The sequence below is a fragment of the Paroedura picta genome, chromosome 15 (genome assembly GCF_049243985.1).
Source record: "Paroedura picta isolate Pp20150507F chromosome 15, Ppicta_v3.0, whole genome shotgun sequence".
Classification (NCBI taxonomy): domain Eukaryota; kingdom Metazoa; phylum Chordata; class Lepidosauria; order Squamata; family Gekkonidae; genus Paroedura; species Paroedura picta.
This window is the reverse complement of record NC_135383.1, coordinates 20,013,688-20,033,717: the sequence shown is the minus strand read 5'-3', so window position 1 is coordinate 20,033,717 and position 20,030 is coordinate 20,013,688. Positions and strand designations below refer to the sequence as shown.

Genomic DNA, 20,030 nt, shown 5'->3' with positions numbered 1-20,030 from the left:
TCGACCAGAGCCAGAGCTTTCCCAACTATGGCCCCAATGTGGTAGAACGAGCTCCCCAATGAAATCAAGGCCCTATCAGAACTCAAATGGTTCCATAGGGCCTGGAAAATGGAGCTCTTCTGCCAGGGTTTCAGATGAGGCCAGTAACAGGGACCTCCCTACAAACTGTTCCTTGCCAGGCAATCTTGACATCCAGTATGTCTCTAACTGTTGCTATTACTCCCCTCAAGTGTTTTGATTACTGTTGTGCTGTTAACTGTTTGTCCTTGTTCATATTGTTCCAAAAGTTCTATGTACCTTTCCCATCTACCCACTGATGTTATGCACATTTGTATCTCTGGAACTTGGGCAGTTTCATTATGCTGTATGTTAATTTTCCCTCTCACTCCACCTATAAGTCTGAACCGATTGTTTTAATTCCATGGCATTGTATCTGGACTCTAAATTTGTAATGATTTTAGGATATTATGCACTCATAGAAGCAAGGCACAACTGAGATCTGTGTTGTAAAAGACTTGGGCACGCATTTATGTGCTCTGGGATGAATTTATAGAACTGATGTATTTCTTTTGTCTTGGTCATGATTGGAGTGTATGTATTTATTTATTACAGAGCATTGCTGAAGTGTTCCGATGTTTCATTTGTATGGAGAAATTACGTGATGCCCGCCTTTGTCCACACTGCTCCAAACTCTGCTGTTTCAGTTGCATTCGGGTAAGCAGGATTGGGCTGTGTTTCCAGCTTCTCTGTATGAATGGTTCAGATGAAGATGAGGGTACCTGGTGGTGCTGAAAAGTGCCATTAAGTCACAGCTGACTTATGAAGACCCCATGGGGCTTTCAAAGCAAGAGATGTTAAAGGTGGTTTGCTGTTGTTTGCCTCTGCGTCATGACCCTGGTTTTCCTTGGAGGCCTCCCATCCAAATACTAACCAGGGCTGACCCTGCTTAGATTCTGAGCTCTGATGAGATTGTGCTGATCTGGGCGGTATCTACCCCTGATTTATGTGCTGCAGACCCTTTTCTTTTGCTAACAACTCACTATGGAAAAACAGAATGGTTTTGTAAAGGATATATTTTATTTCCCTGTCTTTCTAATCCATCACATCAGAAAATTGTCAGATTTAGATGAAGATGGTCTGAAAATGAATGGAAGGAACATTAACATATTGTTTCTAGTATAGACTGCATATGTTAATCCTTTTCATGTTGGTACATGCTTTACACTTGAGAAAGCTCTAGTGAAACAGGATCTACAATTAGCTGGCTTACCTGTTGTGTTTTTCTCTATTTAGCTTTCAGGGCTGTTACATGTTTTATTCTTGAGATGCCTTATTGACTTGCCTAGTCTTTAGCCCATTCTATTGTTTCTCTACTTCTCTGTATAGCACTTATGATAGTTTCTCTTCTAAGTTTATTTTATAAAATAGTACTTTGTTTACTGAGAAGTTCAGGACACACATTATAGTTTCCCACTCCTTTTTAAAAAAATTGTATGTAGCTATATGCATATTTGAATGTTGTTATTCAATTGTCTTCTGTCATTATTCTCAATGATCTTCTTAATAATTACACAACCTTAACATCAATACAAAAGTTGATTTTTGTTAAAGATGTTCTATTTCTTGACTTAGATATCCTCCAAAAGGGAGACTGCAACCAAGAAATCACAAGGACATGGAGGGTGGGGAGGGTAGCCATAGCAGAACTAGAAAAGATCCATAAGTGTAAAGATGTGTTGCTAATGACCATGATCACGATAATTCATATTATAGTATTCTCCATTACTGTGTGTGGGTGTGAAAGTTGGGCAATGAAGAAAGCTGACAGGAAGACAGTTGTTTAATTTGAAATGTGTTAGTGGAGGAGAGTTCCATAGATACCATAGACTGTTTAAAAGACAAATAAGTGGGTTCTGGATCAATGCAAGCCTGAATGCCTCCTAGAATCTAAATGACCAAACTGAGGCTATTGCACTTTGGTCACATTATGAGAAACAAGAGCCACTGCAAAAGCTAATAATGCTAAGAAAAGTTAAAGACAGCAGGAAAAGAGGAAAACCCAACATTAATAGGCTCAAGGAAGGAAGCCCTGGCCCTTAGTTTGCCAGATCTGAGCCAGGCAGCTAACACCATGACATTTTGGAGGGCAATAATTCATAGGGTCATCATAAGTCAGAAGCACCTTGACGGCACTTAACATGCACACAAAGCTCTGTTGTTGTCTTCTAGTCGTATATTATTACTGCTGCATCTAAAAATTAGGTGGAATTGTATTCATGTTACTAGCCCACAGTTGCTACTTTCCATACTACCCTGTGCTAGTGATTCTACAAGCCTATGCTAGTGCTATGCTGATTCTACACTAGCCTATGCAAACCATTTGTGATCTAAAAGTGTACGTGTGGAAGTGGGAATAATATAGTTTCCTTACCAAATTAGCTGTATCATAGGTCTGCTCATATTCCTAGTCAGCAGGGCCTTACTCTGAAGAAAATGTTCTTAGGATTGCTCTGTAGCTGCCCATCTACCCTCAGCAAGTTGCATATTTCTTTTTTTTAAAGGTAAATACATTTGTGGGTGTGTGTGGGTGTATGCATTCTATGCTGAAATCCAGACAGAGATCTGTGCTGCTATCTAATGTTTGTTCATTTCTTCTGTATCTTACAAGCTGTATATATTTGTTTGACAGCGCTGGTTGACAGAACAAAGAGCCCAGTGTCCTCACTGTCGGTAAGTTATGTGTTACTCTTGGGAACCACAGAAACTTAGGACTGGAAGGGTCCTTTAGTCCAGCCCCCTATACAATGTAGGAAGTCCTCTCCATGCCCCCTGCTGTTATGTGCATAGGAAGGCACCTCTAGGATCCCTGGACCACTGGGGCCTGGAGGAAAATTCTTTCTTGACTCCAAAGTGACAATTGGCATTACTCTGGATATATAATAAAGGGCCACAAGAGTCAAGCACCAGCTTATCTTTCCTGTCTAAATTCACAGAATCAGCATTGCTGTTGGATGACCGCAAATCCTTGGCTTAGAAACCTCCAGGGAAGGAGAGTCTGCCACCTCTGGAGGAAGTCTCTTTCACTAAGGAACTGCTCTAACTCTCAGGAGTTTTTCCTGATTTTTTGTCAAAAACTCGTTTGCTTTAATTTCAATCTACTGGCTCTGATTTCACTTTCTGGGTGCAACAGAAAACAGCTCTGCTCCATCCTCTCTATGATAGCCCTTCAGATATTTGTGGATGGCTATCGTATAATCTCTCAGTCTTCATTTTTCCAAGACGGCTATCATATAATCTTTCAGTCTTCATTTTTCCAGGATAAATGTACCCAACTCATTTCTTCATAGGGTCTCCAGATCTTTCATCATCTTCATTGCTTTCCTCTGGATGCATTCCAGTTTGTCAACATCCTTCTTAAACTGTGGTACCCCAAACTGAGCATAGTATTCCTAGTGAGATCTAACCAGAGCAGAGTAAAATGATAATTATTGCTCTGTGATCTGGACACAGAGCAATAATTATCATTTTACTCTGCTCTGGTTGGATCTCACTATGAGGACACTCTACTTTTGTTGAGGCAGTCAAAAATCACATTTACCTTTCAGGTACTGCTTCGCCCTGCTGACTCATGTTCAGCCTATGGTCTACTAAGACCTCTAGGTGCTTTTCACGTGGACTGCTGCCAAGAAGAGTCTCTCCCATCCTATAATTATGCAGTTGTTTCTCCTGCCTAAAGGCAGACCCATATATTTATCTCTGTTGAAATTCATTCTGTTAGTTTTAGCCCACTTTTCCAGCCTGTCTGAATTATCTTTCATCTTGATTCTGTCTAGTAGTATGATCGTCACCCTTCCTAATTTAGTATCATCTGCAGATTTAATTATCTTCCTTACAGTGTCAGAACTTCCCTAAGCAAGTGCAAAATTATTTGTAACCTTAGCTTATCTTTGTGCAGTATTGGTCAAAAAGAGATATTCTGAGTAAGTGTGAGAGAGAGAGCAGCTAGGAAGCAAATTTTCATTGGATCTTTCTCTGTGTGCACCTCCTTTGTGCCTTCTGTTCCCCCTTCCTTGTGTTGTACTATACTGAACTGACCCACAATGGTCAAGTGATGTTTGAGAAGTTGTTGATCCTATATGGGAGGATAGATGCCAGTTGCTGAAATATTTTCTGAAGGCCAGAACTGGTTTGGGATTGTTGAACTGAATTATTTTAATCTCGCTTGCAGAGCTCCACTCCAGCTGCGGGAGCTTGTCAACTGTCGCTGGGCTGAGGAAGTGACCCAGCAGCTCGACACACTTCAGCTGTGCAATCTCAACAAGCAGGAAGAAAATGAAAAGGACAAGTATGTGGGAGTAGACTGAGGGTTTTGAAAAGTTCTGACCAATGACTCTGCTTCTATTAGGGAACAAATCTCAGCTCTTTAAATAATCTGCATAGATAAGAGTGGTTGTGATGCTGGGGCTGGATCAATAGTTGTATTAATTATAATGTTAAATGAGATGGCAAAGAGTTTAGGCCCGTAATATACAGTAGAGGTGTTGCTCTCTTCATTGATGAAAGTGGCAGCTGTTTGATGATTGAGCCGTCAAGAGTCACTGACCATATTGATGTTGATTCATATACTTTATGTTGTGCTTCCTGAATGAGGTTGGTGTATCCACCCTCTTGATATTCAGGGACTTGCTTTAATATTGGCTTTTCCAGACTTAACTGTTTCTTGACTGTTGCCTTTCGTTTCCTTATGGGAAATGTTTAATTGAAGTTTGTGGGTAGAACAGGGCGATAGATAAGAAGCAAAAGGAAAATGATGTCTAAAGTTACTGAGGACTGTGTACAAATGAAAAACGTCAAGAGAATATGAGGAAGGTACTTGTAACCCAAAGATTCCTCCTCATGCCTATATGAATAATGGTCTAGCGTAACTCCTCTTTGTAATTTAGCAAATCAGAAATTCTTCTAAACCTGACTGTCACTGTCTAATAAAAACAAGTTTCTTGTTTTTTTTAAGTAATTTTTAAAAACACAGGTTTTGCAAAAACAGGGTTTTTTTTAGAACCTTAAACATCTTCTTGTTTTACAGGTGTGAAAATCATCATGAGAAACTGAGTGTGTTTTGTTGGACATGCAAGAAGTGCATCTGCCACCAGTGTGCTCTCTGGGGAGGGATGGTGAGTAGAAATCCTGTGTATAAATGTGGGGCAGTGTTGATTTAAATTGTTAGTGCTTCTGCATGCCAATTATGTCATTATTTCTGTAAAAATAATTTCTGTATGTGACTTGCCGCAAGCCTTGCAGGAACGGTGGGCTAGAAGTCCAATTAATTAATTAATTAATTAATTGCTGCAAGGCTTGCAGCAAGTCACATACAGAAATTATGTGTTAAGTAATTAATTTAAAAAGGAGTTCCGTAACTGTAGTTTATTGAAATTACCTGTAGTTTATTGAAATAATAGTTTATTGAAATAATAATAATTGATTATTATTTAATAAATAAATGTATTTATTTATGATTTGTGGAGGGGCTTTTAGACTATCATTTCAGAAGAACGGATGGATGGATGGATGGGTAGATGATGGGTAGATGATGGGTAGATGATGGGTAGATGATAGAAGACAGAAGATTGATAGATGATAGATTTGCTATGATGCTTAGAAATTCTTGTGGTATGTAATATTTTCAGCAGTGATTTTGTGGTCATATGTCTCACTGATCCTCAGTAGAAGTGCAACACTAATTTATTATCTCACATCAGAAGATGCTTTATTGTCTCTTAACTTTACACTGTTCATTGTTGGTAGATGCACTCATATCTTGACCATCTGCTCTCTATACTGGATCTAATATTTGAAGTAATAATGAAAGTAAGAGAAATTGAGATGGTTGTGTTAAGATTAAACATTAACTTTTGGGGGGGGATGGCAGGCAGGGGTACCCCATATTTATTTGTATGCCCCAACACTTTTGTGAAACTTTTAATAAAAACAATAAGTAAGTGTAGGTTTATGCTTTAGGGTAGAAGAAATTAGAATTCATGGTTACTAAAATACAAAGCCCAAAGACTGAGACAGGAATCTGCCTCTTAAATTTTGCAGCTGGCTTCTAGACCCAAATAAACATTTTTATTTATTTTATATCATTAGGAAAAAATAAAGGAAGAAATTGAAACAATAATATTGTATTCTAATACACTATAAATCAGCAAGCTTTAGGAAAAAAGTCACAGTGTTCATAAAATTCTTCAGGTGTTCTTCTATTCATCGAGTTGGTAAACTTTACCATGGCAACAGTTGTCGCATAAAAGAGTTTCCTCACAGCCACTCTTGTTTGCTGTGTAAATCCTATAATTTCTGGGCAATCAGAACGGGCTCCTAGGTATATTTTTCCCCGTTTCCAAATACTTCTTCAATGATTGCCACTGCAGAGTCTGTAATCCATTTAACAGTAATATATCAATTAAGACGTATCTCTCAGCTTTAAGCTCTCTATTTTGAGGCAATTTTACTCCTACGTGCCCCTAACATTCGGAAATCAACAGTGTAGTTCCTTTTCATTAATAGAATTTCCTAGCAAACCCAGACAAATCCTCAGGAAAGATACCTAATAATATACATTTTGGATCTAATGGAAACTGAATTTTAAGTATCCTCTGCAGTTTCTCATGAATTTTTATCCCAAACCTTTTAACTCTCCCATAAGACCACCATATATGAAAAAAGGAACCCGTAGCCATAACATCTGCAGCAACTAACATCAAATTAGTTTGACATTTTACTTATACCTTTAGGTGATAAATACCACATTTATAACAATTCTCTCTCAGTAGTTGATGTTCTGTTAGCTTCATATTCTTGGACCAGAGCTGTTCCCAAATATCAAAAGATACATCTTCTGCATCCACTTCACCATGCAGGTTTTAACCTAGTCTGCTTCAGTAGCTAATTTCAGCAACGATTTATAGACTTTTCCCAGAAGGTGGGGTTTGTTCAGCATTATTTCTGATTCAAATTCAGTTCAGTCTCTGAGATTTCCATCACAGATTTTTAAATCTTCTTTTATCTTTGAGACTAATAGCAGATGGCTAAACCAGTCTGCAGTCTTGCCTTCTTGCTTTACTTCTCACCAGTCTTTTAATGATCCCGATACATCTATTTTCTTCTGTGATGTCCTGTCGATATGAGCTTCAGTCGGAGATTTTAGTGAAGAAATATTAGGACTGCTCCTCGCACTGTATTTTTTTCCATATTTTAAAAAGCTTCTCAGCACATAGAGGTCTTTTCTGTACTTGCGTTTTCTCGCTTGGCCAAAGTAAGCTATGCAATCCTGTCCCAACACCTACTTTTTCTATCTTTAAGAATCTTCCCAGCAGTTCTTTCATCCAGTTGGAAATCAGCACAAGTTCTGCTACATGGTAATACAACTTAATATTTGGGACATTTAAAGCCATGCTTCTTTGGTTGTCTTCAGGATCTTAAATACAATCCTAAATCTTTTATAATTCCAAATACACTTATTCATATGCCTTAGCCATTCTTGCAAGTCCTTCTCCCTTAATTCAATTGGGAACAAAAAGTTCAATTTAGGCAACATGCTCATTGTAATTATTGCTATCCTAGCAGACCAAGAAAAAATGAATTTAGTCCATCTTTGAAGGTCTTTCTGGATCTTCTGCCACACAATTCTGTACCTGCTTTGATACAAATATTTTAAATCTGTGTTTTTGTTTTTGTTTTGCCATTTTCTTTTTTATTTGTATGAATTGTGAAAACAAGTCAAACCAATATTCATAACGGTCCTCGTCATGTATTACATTCGACATAGAATTACTTCTCATCTCTAGTTTCAATATATATTGCTCACTATTTCACCCGAATCTATGTAAGCTGCAATAAAAATTCTTGTTTACAACCATTCTTCCTTCTAACCCTGACTCTGATCAAAGTAACTAAGATTTTAAATCTATGTTGATGCCCAAGTCCTTTACCTTTTCAGGGTTCCCTTCACATCAGTCAAGGAGGCCAGTGCAGCAGCCTCCGAAGGATCCGCTCCTTCAGTACAATTAGTCAAAGCTTGAAAGTGGCTTGGCATATTAATAAGGTAAAGGTAAAGGTATCCCCTGTGCAAGCACCGGGTCATGTCTGACCCTTGGCGTGACACCCTCTAGCGTTTTCTTGGCAGACTCAATACGGGGTGGTTTGCCAGTGCCTTCCCCAGTCATTACCGTTTACCCCCCAGCAAGCTGGGTACTCATTTTACCGACCTTGGAAGGCTGAGTCAACCTTGAGCCGGCTGCTGGGAATGAACTCCCAGCCTCATGGGCGGAGCTTTCAGACTGCATGTCTGCGCCACAAGAGGCATATTAATAAGAAAGCATTTAAATTTGGGCAGCACACTCTGACTCTTGAAAGTGGAAGACACAGAAGTTACATGACTTGTAGTGCTTAAGAACTTTAAGAATGGAGACTTTAAACAACTGTGATAGTAAGAATTCTGAGTGGAAAATTAAGTAGGACAAGTCTTCTGAAGTAGTTCATATAGAAATATCTTCTTCCACTGTAACATGATTTTTTAAATTTTAAAAATAGTTTGTTAAAATATTAGTAATAATAATTGTCGTAGACAGTAGCATTTAACTACTTTTTTGAAACAATATTCCTGTGTTTTACATAAAAAGTCATTTATTCTTGATGGAGCGAGCTCCGCTTTAACAAGGAAAAAAAAGTGAGGCTTTGAATTAGGCTGCCCGCACTTATGAGCATGCCAGGGGTGTTAAATTAGGCCTTATTATGGAATGAGAATTCTAAATGTCTGCATGTTCCGAGTGTTCAGCCAGTTTCTCTTAATTAGCTAAAGAACTGCGCTGTGAATCTCATTTTTGGCAAGTGCTGTACTCTAAATCACTTTCTGCCTCAGAGACTGGAAGAATACTAATGCCCCAGACATTGTTTAGACAGGACTCTCTGTGAAACATGGCAAAAGGAAGCATCCTGTTCTGAACTGATGTAATGAAGCTAAAATATGTGTCTCTTTCTTGTAGCACGGAGGGCATACATTTAAGCCATTAGCTGAAATATATGAACAACATGTCACAAAAGTGAATGAAGAAGTGGCAAAGCTTCGCCGGAGGCTCATGGAGCTGATCAGTTTAGAGCAAGAAGTGGTAAGGCGTGTTTGTGTGTGTGGGGGGGGGGAGGGGTTAGCTCGTTCTCATTCATTTTGGACATGTGTATTTACTCTTCTTAATAAACTTGTCAGTTGACTACCTGTTATCATTCCCAGATCCATCATCAATAGGCTGTGCATAGATTTGGGATATGGGTCTCAAGCTTGCCAGGTATGGCATGTGTGGGGACAGGCCAGGCTGAAAAACTGATATCCTTGGAGAGTTGAAGATACCATGGATTTTAAGCCAGGAAAATTTCCCAGTGTTCTCTCCATATGGGACCTTCATCTTGTCCTCTAGCCTGAAAATATCAGCATAGCAGAAAGCTGTTGTAACCACTGTTGGTCAAGCAGGGTTTTCTTATACCAGTCATGGACAGCTTTTGTTTTGTACATCTTATTATAGCTGGGCTTGAAAACCAGACTATAGAATTAACAAGCAGAAAAGTGTTCTGCTTGAGAGTACCTTTTTCTTCATGTCACCAGAGGGCGCTTTTGGGGATGTGATCATGTATGCTGCCTGGGATTTTTACGTTATGTCTAGACAGTGCATGTAATGTTATGAAGACTAGATGATAGCCTGCCTTCATTGTGTCTGAAAGATGATCTAGACCAACTTCAATCTGGATTCAGGCCTAGGCTTGGGAAGGAAACAGCCCAGCCTGTTGATCTTTACCAGGTGGTCAACATGGTCCTGTTGACTGTCCTGATTCTCTCGACTGTGGCATTCTTGACGGGCTGACTGGATTGGGATGGAGGGTGCCATACTTTGGTGGTGTGACTTTTACTTGACAGACCAATTCCAGAAGGTGGTGCTGGGGGAGGGGCAGTGGCTCAGTGGTAGAGTCTTTGCTTGGCATGGAGAAGGTCCCAGGTTCAATCCACAGCATCTCCATATGAAAGGACCACCAGGTATTAGGATATGTGAAATACCTCTGTTTGACACACTGGAGAGTCTGAGTAGAGTCCAGGGGTAGTCAAACTGCGGCCCTCCAGATGTCCATGGACTACAATTCCCATGAGCCCCTGGCAGGTCCGCAGTTTGACTACCCCTGGAGTAGACCATACTGACTTCAGTGGACCAAGGGTCTGATTCAATATAAGTCAGCTTCATCTGTTCGTGATTGCAGCTCAGGCCTGTGACATTTATGCTGTGGCATCTCCCATGCTGTTTAGCATTTGCATGAAACTTCTGTGAAAGAGACTATTAGGTGCCACTAATACGGGGATTCCACCCAGCTTTGCTTTTCCTTAACAGCTGGGTAGATCTCTGGAGGTCTTGAGCTGGTGCCTGGGGAAGGTAAGGGGGTGGGTGAGGGACAGAAAACTAGAGGTTAATCCATACAAGACTGTTGGTCAATGACATGATGCTGTTGGTCAATGACAAAGTTGCTCAAGGGGGTTGCACTCCCACTGAATGGGTGACTTGGGGATGTCACTGGATCCTGGTCTTTTGTTGCGACTCAGGTCTCCTCTGGGGCACGTAGCATCTTTTGTGAACTCTGTCTGTTAAGGTGCTGTGGCCCTTCATCAGTTACTGTGATCAAGGCGAGGTGATCAATTCTCTGTTTACATCCAGATTGGATTGCTGTGAAACATCTTTATGTGGGGCTGCCTTTGCAAACTGTCCAGAAACTTCAGGTGGTTCACCAAAGCTTTTGATTAACCAGCTGATCTTTTGCAAATGTGGTTATAGTCTGCTTTTAGTATCCACTTTTTTTCAGGCTGCTCAGTGTTTTTATGCTGTGGCTGGGTTTTTAATCCTGGGATTTTAAATGGCTTCTAAAACTGTGAACAACTTTTATGGCATTTTATATTGTTTTATAATTTGTATAAGCCCCCTCAAGCAGGTTCTCTGGAGAGCAGCATAAGAGTTTTCTGAACAAATAACAAATTAACAATTTAACAATATAGAGTATCTTTTACTTATACATCAATAAATGAACTTAAATAAAAGTTTACTTGTGGTGCATGTCACTGCCCCATCTGCTTCCCTCCTCAGCTCAGTACTCTAGTATCTTTTAATAAAGGCTACTCCCATATAGGGCAGGGGTCCCCAATGTGTTGGGCAACCATGGCCCCTGCTGAGTCCTTACCTGGTACCCACCAAATGTTTTTTGAAAGTGGGTGGGGCCAGGTGGGGCTTTTGTCAAGCAAGGCTTCTGATTGGCCACTGGAGATTTGATTGGCTGTGCAGATTTTTTTAAATGCTGCATTGGCGGCGGCGACCCCCACAATACAAGGATCTTCTCTGTGTAGCTGCAGATTAGCTGCAGCAGTCATTTTGTGGCTGCCTTTGCCTCCCGTGACAGCCATTTTGTGCTGCAGCTGCCACACTGTCTCAGGATTCACAGATTCAGAAAGGTTGGGGACCCCTGATAGAGAGCATCCTGCGAGTTTCCCTTAAAGCTATTTCTTATATAAATGAATGCAGACATTGCTGGCTAGAAGTAAAATTAATCCTGCCTGTGTCTTTCAGGAAAGGAATGTAGAAGCTGTGCGCAGTGCGAAAGACGAGCGTGTTCGAGAAATCAGAAATGCAGTGGAGATGATGATTGCTAGGTTAGATACTCAGCTGAAGAACAAACTTATAACACTAATGGGTAGGCTTATTATTTTTTGCATTTTGTTGATTTTTAGATTTGGGGAAATGGACTTATTGAAGTTCTGAGGCAGCTGCAGTTAGAATTTGAAAAAGGACCCTGAAAGAAACTAAATTGAGAGTTGAACCATACTGTCACATTTTCATAACCTTGTTAATACGTAGACCCAGTGGTTCTCAACCTGAGGGTTGGGACCCCTTTGGGGGTCGAACGACCCTTTCCCAGAGGTCGCGGCAGGGCAAGCTACTTGGCCGGGGGGGGGGAGCCATCCACACAACAGCCTTGCAGGGTAGATTGAGATACAGCGTTCATCTGTCCGGAGCAGCGGAAAAGAGCGAGATCAGCATGGTGGGACAAGAGGGAGAACTGAACTGAGAAACCGCCGGGAAAAACGAATGTATATACAATCCCGAAAAATGGGTCTTCATTCCATTTATAGTTTTGGTTTAATTTCTGTGAAAGAACACTTGCATCATTTTATGGTTGGGGGTCACCACAATATGAGGAACTGTATTGCAACAACCACTGAGCTAGAGCATCTTATGTTATCTTGGTAACTTTTAGCACAACTCTGCATTAGTGCAGCAATTGTTTCTGTGAATTATATGTTGGGGCTGAGTAACAGTGCCTTGCAAGCCCACCCAGTGAGTTCATGGTTGAACGGAGAGTTGTATCAGGGACTTTGAACTCATGGGCTTAACCATCATACTGACCTGCAGCTTTTAAGTTCTAGGATTTACAGGCACAATTGAAAAACAAATCTAATAAAACATGGTTGTCAGGGTTACCCTATTGAATCAATATCAGTAATGTTTAAAAATTGTATTGTGCTCCGCATTAATTGGCTGGTATTTTTTAAGGACAGGGTTCTTTTAGCAACTGCTTGTAATATCTCCAGCTGGCAGGCAAGTACTGTCTTCTGAGGCATTTCCCATTTTTCTCTGTTGCAGAATGGAATGCCTCTTCAAAGATAAAGCCTTCTATGACATAACTTGCACACCTTGTCTGAAACATGTACTTCAGCTTCAGAACCATTTTTCTTTGTGCGTTTCAGAATTGCTCTGCTGGATGAAGCCAGCTCAGCATTTTTGCTGCACTCTTTGGTGCACTCTTAGGCATTTTTTGGTAAATTGATCATGGTACACCTGTCTAACCACACGCACTTGTAAATGTCACATTTTCCCTAAATATCGGGTGGGGGAATAAAGCCTCAAGCAAGTTTAAGTCTGAAGAATTCTATCATTAAAAAAAAATAACCTTCATTTTCTGTTTGTCCTCTGACTAGGGCAAAAAACTTCACTCACCCAAGAAACAGAACTCCTTGAATCCCTACTGCAAGAAGTAGAGCACCAGGTAATGGAAACAAATCATTTAAAGCTATCTGAGGAAGTTTCACTTGTTTAAATCTCTGATCCTCCCCGTATTGTATAAAATTAGTTTCACATGCAAATTCTGTGAACTTTCTTCTTGTGAGCTACTGTGTTCAGAGGTTTAAGCTGAGTTATTCAATTTAAAACACACACACACAAAACTAGCATGTGTGTGTTTGGCTTTCTGTCATCAAATGAAAGTGTAATACTAAAGTATTTTCTCTGGAAAGTTTGGGCCCCTTTACCTACCTTTTCTATGAGATTGATGCTTATTTATTGTATTTATTTATTACATTATTATTTATTAATTAAAATACACCCCACCTTTCATCATGGCTCAAAGGGGCTTACAAATTACGATTTCAAGAATAAAAATTGAAGCCCAAAATAACTGCCCATCCCTCTAAATTCTTAGTGTTTAGATGTCACTGTGCTAGACATTCCATCCCAAGCGCTCTACAACTATCATTGTTGACATTGTTTCATCTGGAGTCTAGCATAAGAACTCATATATTAAAATGGCTTAAACTGTTGCCTGACGATTAATGGTGCCTCCCCACTTCCTTCATTACAGCTGCGCTCATGCAGTAAGAGTGAACTGATACTGAAAAGTTCAGAGATCTTGATGATGTTCCAGCAAGTGCACAGGAAGCCCATGGCCTCTTTTGTCACTACGCCTGTCCCTCCAGACTTCACAAGGTACAGCCTCAGTAGCCCATAACAGGCCTGCTCCTTCTTGGAGAATGTTGAAACAGAAATTACAAGCCTGGTTCACACAAGCCTGTCAGCAGTGCTTGGTATCCCACATCCACATGTAGAATATAATGTCTGAGGAGGCCAGCATGTGCAGGTGATTGTTGTCACTCTGTATTGGGGAGCTGTGGGTCAGTTCCTCAGCAGCTGACATATCCTGTGTGAAGTGGGTAGAAGAGGTCATGTTTCAGCCATGGCTCATATGTGCTCGCCTGGGTGAGACAGTTACAGGTTTTTGCTGGATTAATGTGGCAGTTGCTTGGATAAAAACTGTAACATAATATTGAGATCCAAGTGGGTTGCCGTGTTGTTCTGGAGCAGCAGAACAAATTTTCAGCCCAGTGGCACCTTTAAGACCAACAAAGTTTATCCTTTAATGTGCATGCCCACATCTTCAGATACGGTATGTACAAGATATAGCATTGGGATGCTGTTTATGTGTGCCTGACCTGAGGCCTGTTCAGATCTTTCTTTTGCCCTATAGGATTGTAACCTGGGAGAGGTTGTGAGCATGCCTCAGGCTGTGATATCCTCTCCCCCATGCAGGTAGAAGAGAACTACTGAACTGGACTTGTCTGGTATCTGATCCTGCCTGACTTAATCTCTGTTCGGTTTGACAGCATGCTCTGTAGTGGGGGCATCCCAGCATGACAGCCAGCCTAAGAAAATGTATTTAACAGTAAAGTTTGCAGCATCGCCAAACTTCATGGATGTATGTTCAGAGTGCCCACCTGTCCATGTTTCAGTGACTCTTGGAAATTCCACCGTATTGGTACTAGTCTCACTCATCATTTGCTTTTCTCCTTGCAGTGAGTTAGTACCAGCCTATGATTCAACTACCTTTGTCTTGGAGAATTTCAGGTAGGAACACAATTCAGATGAGTGTGAATTCCTTGCTTGTATAGAGGTAATTTCAGGGCAAAATGTGAGGCAGTCTTAAGTCCTAAAAGCAATAGGCAACTGCCTGAATTTCATCCCCTGCACAGATGAATTGGGGTGGGCACCCCTTTGTATACAAAGGACCTCCCCACAAACACACATTTCTCCTTGTGCCATTGTTTCTGGGGCATTGAGAAATTGAGCAGAACTGGCTCGATTTTAAAGATGGAGTAGAATAATTGGTCCAACTCTGGACCAAATTGACCCCACGGTTCAAAAGCCTTTTCCAGAAGCCATTGTCAATGCTTTGAATCTTGGGTTTCTCATATTGGGTGTTTGCTGGGACTGTGTTTTATTGTAGCAGCTGCCCAGCTGGAGTGTGCTTTTTAAACACATACTGAGTGCCATTCCCTGTAACTGCAGTGCAAATTCAAGGGCAGAAGTTTTTATGCCAAAAAGGTGAGGGTGTTAATGACAGATGCCTTGGAAGATGAGATATGATGGGTCACAACAGCACAAAATAGGGTAGAGCCAGATGATGGAAAGGGGTAATTTTATGGTATATGAGGGAAGAATAACTGGTTGGAAACAAAGTGCTAAGAGGCAATCATTTCTGAAAGTACTTCATCTCCATTTTGTGCTGAGGGCCTTACTTTAATCTCTTTATTGGATATTTGTTCTGATTTTCTCCATAGCACTTTGCGCCAGCGGGCAGATCCTGTCTACAGTCCGCCTCTTCAAGTTTCTGGGCTATGCTGGAGGCTAAAGGTTTATCCAGTGAGTTTCACTGATGGTGCTAATAAAAAGTTATTATTAGTTTTTACCTGTGAATTCCTCTCCGAGGGCATTGAAATTTTTTCTGACCTGCAGTAGTCAGGAGCATTGTATTCTTAAAGATGTATAGTATGTAAGAAATGCTTATGTTTTTAATGTAGGATGATGCTCCCATAAGGATGGAAATCAAACTTCTGTTTATATAGGGGAGCCATAGATTTGGGAATAATCCTTTGAAATAATCCTTTATGTATTTTTGAAGTTTGGGAGTAAGCAAAGCAAATTTTATTGTACTAGGCCAGGGGTAGTCAAACTGCGGCCCTCCAGATGTCCATGGACTACAATTCCCATGAGCCCCTGCCAGCATTCGCTGGCAGGGGCTCATGGGAATTGTAGTCCATGGACATCTGGAGGGCCGCAGTTTGACTACCCCTGTACTAGGCCATAGGCCATCGCAAGATCAAATGCATATTAAAATTGTCCAAAACAGTAAATACCTTTGAGATCAGCTAAAGCATCATAAAACTTACTTTTAACTCATGCACTCTGCTTATCAGCTGTGTAAGAAGTCCATTGTGTTTGCCACAAGGCCAGCTCGAATCTTTCTTGCGGCCAGTGCAAAGGCAACCCTTTGTGTCACAAATAGATCTGTGTCAGAAAGCAGATACCTTAACCTGTCATGAGCTGAAGTTTGGGAGTAAGACTCTCTTTGGAAACATTGGAAGCAATAGGAAGGAACAGAAGCACAATTACATTTTCGGCTAGGGCCTTCTCGGTCCTGGCCCCAACCTGGTGGTGGAATGATCTCCTGGAAGAGCTAAGGGCCCTGACAGAATTGTCAGTGTTCCGCAGGGCCTGTCAAATGGAGCTCTTCCACCCGGAGCTTGGTTGAGGCTGGGTCAGGAAGATTGGCTCCCACCCCACACAGGCCTATGAAAAAGAATAAGCCTGGCCTGGATACTCTTGGAAGCTACCACCTGGAGGGCCAACGGTTGTGCATGGGGGAGTGGGGTGGGGGGGAAGGAGTATCCTGTAAATAGTGTTTTTCCACCATCTGGGGCTTTTAAAAACTTGGCTGGATATTGTTTATGTGGGGTGTTAAATGGATGTACACCACCACGAGCAGGCTGTGCCTGTAGTGGCGGTTAATAAATATTATTATTATTAATGATGATCATGATGCTTCAAAACCTGCTGGTGTCCATTTTGTAAATTTTGCGCAGGGGACTAGTGCCCTGCCATTGAACAATGGCTTACCAATTCTGTTGTTTGCTTTTTTTAAAAGTCCTAAGCGAATAGTTGGGAGAACTGTAGGGAGGAGGAGGAAGGGTTGTAGCTGGATTATCATGATGCAGTTGACTTTGAAGAGACTCAGTGGGCAGGCAGTTTCCTGAAGTTGGCAATTCTGAAGTCTATTGTTGTTGGCATCCAAGCCTGGGGGGGGGGGGCAGGCAACTGAGAGCTACTATGGGATTCCAGACAAGACTTGGTGCTGCCTCTGTTGTCTTTATATTCAGAAAAATACATACAAGATAGCTGACTAGCACAATTATTTTGCTACTATACTCTCAGCATTTGGACTCTTCAAGGATTGTCCCCCTAGTTCCCATCCCTGCCAGCAATCCTGTGGTAGCAAAAGAATTTTCTGTCAGCTTAAGCTCCCTGCAGCCATGCAAAATATACTTCAGTTTAACTTTTCAATCTGGACAAACCGTAATATAACATACCACCTTTTCACAGCCACTGGACACTTTCTAACAGTAACTTTTTGTCTTTAAAGGATGGAAATGGAGTTGTTCGAGGCTACTATTTGTCTGTATTTCTTGAGCTTTCTGCTGGGTTACCGGAAACATCCAAGTAAGGAGAATGGCTAGATGTTTCTCTTGTGCTCTCTGTATTAAGCTCAAGGGCAGTGCAGTGCTGGGAAGGATGCTCACAAGGGCAGCCTCTCTATCAGGAAAGTGTTTTTGGATGTCAGGCAGGAAGGGAGCATGTTCAAGGCTTCTAAAACAATATATGGTGTAGCTAAAATAGGCAGAACTTTTGTCCTCCCCAAAATACTGCATTTAGGACAGGGGTAGTATCTAATTATGGACAGTAGGTTTAAGACTGACAAAGGAGTGTACATCTTTGTTGTATTATAGGCTCTATACAAAGCCTGTTTTAATATTCTTGAGGATTAACCCCTATCTGCAAGCTGACTCATCAGAAGTTCAGCTTGTGTCCGAAAGTCAGACTCTGCACTACAATTCCTCCTTACTCTTAATAGCTTGCCAGCTCTTCACTAAAAATGCTGCCTATTTAATTAAAAAGCACCTTTCTGGGAATTGTTCTGGACCATAAGCAGATCTGACCACCAGCTGTTCATGGGATTTTTCCTTTTATCTTTTTAGGTATGAGTATCGTGTGGAAATGGTCCATCAGTCCACAAACGATTCTTCTAAAAATATAATTAGAGAATTTGCATCTGATTTTGAAGTTGGGGAGTGCTGGGGCTACAACAGGTTCTTCCGGTTGGACTTACTTGCCAATGAAGGCTACCTGAACAGGCAAAATGACACAGTTATATTGCGGTAAGAAAGCATGTGCTGAATGGAGAAATAGTCTGTTAATCATGCAGAAGCAATCATGATTAGGGTAATGGGTGCTGCATGCTGTTCTGACCACTTGTGTGATGCTACGTGTGTAAAACGTATTAGAGAGCTTCGGCTTAATTGCTAGCACGAGTGTTTTCACCTGGCTTAATCACATGCCTTTTAGCTAGTCCAGGGGTAGTCAAACTGCGGCCCTCCAGATGTCCATGGACTACAATTCCCAGGAGCCCCCTGCCAGCGAATGCTGGCAGGGGGCTCCTGGGAATTGTAGTCCATGGACATCTGGAGGGCCGCAGTTTGACTACCCCTGAGCTAGTCTATATAGTAAATGTGGCAGTTGCCTTCACATCTGCATAGATGGTCTCTCAGGTAAAAATCTATTAAACACATGCTGGTATTCATTCATTATAAAGAAGGGTCATATATATTCTTGTAATGTATATTTTTCTGCTCCTTAGGATGGTTGAATATCAGCCATATCTACTTCAGTAAACAATGCACGCTCCTTTTTATACGTATCTAGTTGACTTTTATTTCCCAAACTGCCAGTTTTAGAGAGAAACAAGATGAAGGTGGGGGGAGTGTGGTTTCTCTTACCAAAGGTTCTGCTTTAGCAGTAGTGGTACAAGCATCCCACCTGTAATGGCTTTCAGTTTTTTTTTTCAATATTTCAGATTTGTCATAATAGTTCAAGGATTTCTGGGCAGGTTTTCTGTTCTATGTACTTTGGGGAGGGGTTGTCTTCTGAATAAGCAGAGATTCCTACCATGTCTGTGTCCTAATTTTACTGCTTTTATGACTGGCTTGAGAACCAGCCGTTCTAAGAGCCAGTTTGGTGTTGTGGTTAGGAGTGTGGACTTCTAATCTGGCATGCCGGGTTCAATTCTGCACTCCCCCACATGCAACCAGCTGGGTGACCTTGGGCTTGCCACGGCACTGATAAAACTGTTCTGACAGAGCAGTGATATAAGGGCTCTCTCAGCCTCACCCACCCCACAGGGTGTCTGTTGTGGGGAGAGGAATGGGAAGGCGACTGTAAGCCGCTTTGAGCCTCCAGAGAAAAGCGGCATAAAAGAGCCAACTCTTATTCTTTATTGCGTTGTATAGCGCTCTCCTATAAGGCTCAGTATAGTGTTGCTTCTTGCATGGGGCTTTTTTGAGTTTTATGAAGTCTGTTTGCCACCTCCTGACCATTTTTCTTGACCACTTCTCTAAAGGTTCCAGGTGCGTTCACCCACCTTCTTCCAGAAATGTCGGGACCAGCATTGGTATATTTCTCAGCTAGAAGCTGCTCAGGCAAGCAATGTCCAACAAATAAATAATCTCAAAGAGGTAAGAATCAGAGTGGTATGCTAGACTCAAGAGCAGTTAAAGATATATGGGTTAACACTATCTTTGGCCACACAGATGGCAGAGTCTTTGGGCTGGTGCATTGCTGAGTGACAAAAGACATTTGTCTGTCTTTTTTGTCCCCTCAGCAGTTAGGCATGCTTTTCTTCTGAATTAGAATCACTTTTTCACTCTTACATTTAAGTACATGAATCACTGGCTACTCTGTAGTGTTTCCTGTTCCTTATGCATTAAATCCTTCCGTTAAACCCAGTGCAAAGACTTGGCAAAAGCACCTGCCTCCAGAAAAGACTTTGCACTGAATCATTCAGATAGGCAATAGTCATAGTGCTCTGTAGATGGTGCTCATGTGAGCCGTTGTTTTGTTTAATCCATTTCTCTTGGCATACTCCTGTTATGCAACACACTATATTGGAGACTAGTAGTACCTTTAAAACCAACAAAGATTTATTCAAAATGTGAGCTTTCGAGTGCAAGCACTCTTCCTCACACCTTGAATAAATCTTTGTTGGTCTTAAAGGTGCTACTGGACTCTGTGCTACTC

The 20,030-nt window shown here is 41.2% G+C and overlaps 1 protein-coding gene across 6 annotated transcripts in view; it reads left to right on the top strand.

The window, feature by feature from the left end:
* Nucleotides 1-20,030, top strand: part of TRIM37 (tripartite motif containing 37) — a 48,860-nt gene that overhangs the window by 4,690 nt on the left and 24,140 nt on the right. For all 6 annotated transcript variants that reach the window (XM_077311172.1, XM_077311174.1, XM_077311173.1 and 3 more), the window contains exons 2-14: nt 613-714; nt 2,690-2,730; nt 4,229-4,345; nt 5,084-5,171; nt 9,039-9,161; nt 11,643-11,766; nt 13,052-13,119; nt 13,711-13,835; nt 14,700-14,750; nt 15,464-15,545; nt 17,323-17,399; nt 17,936-18,115; nt 19,354-19,468. In XM_077311172.1, the coding sequence (XP_077167287.1) occupies nt 613-714; nt 2,690-2,730; nt 4,229-4,345; nt 5,084-5,171; nt 9,039-9,161; nt 11,643-11,766; nt 13,052-13,119; nt 13,711-13,835; nt 14,700-14,750; nt 15,464-15,545; nt 17,323-17,399; nt 17,936-18,115; nt 19,354-19,468 (1,293 nt within the window). The remainder of the gene's footprint in view (nt 1-612; nt 715-2,689; nt 2,731-4,228; nt 4,346-5,083; nt 5,172-9,038; nt 9,162-11,642; nt 11,767-13,051; nt 13,120-13,710; nt 13,836-14,699; nt 14,751-15,463; nt 15,546-17,322; nt 17,400-17,935; nt 18,116-19,353; nt 19,469-20,030) is intronic.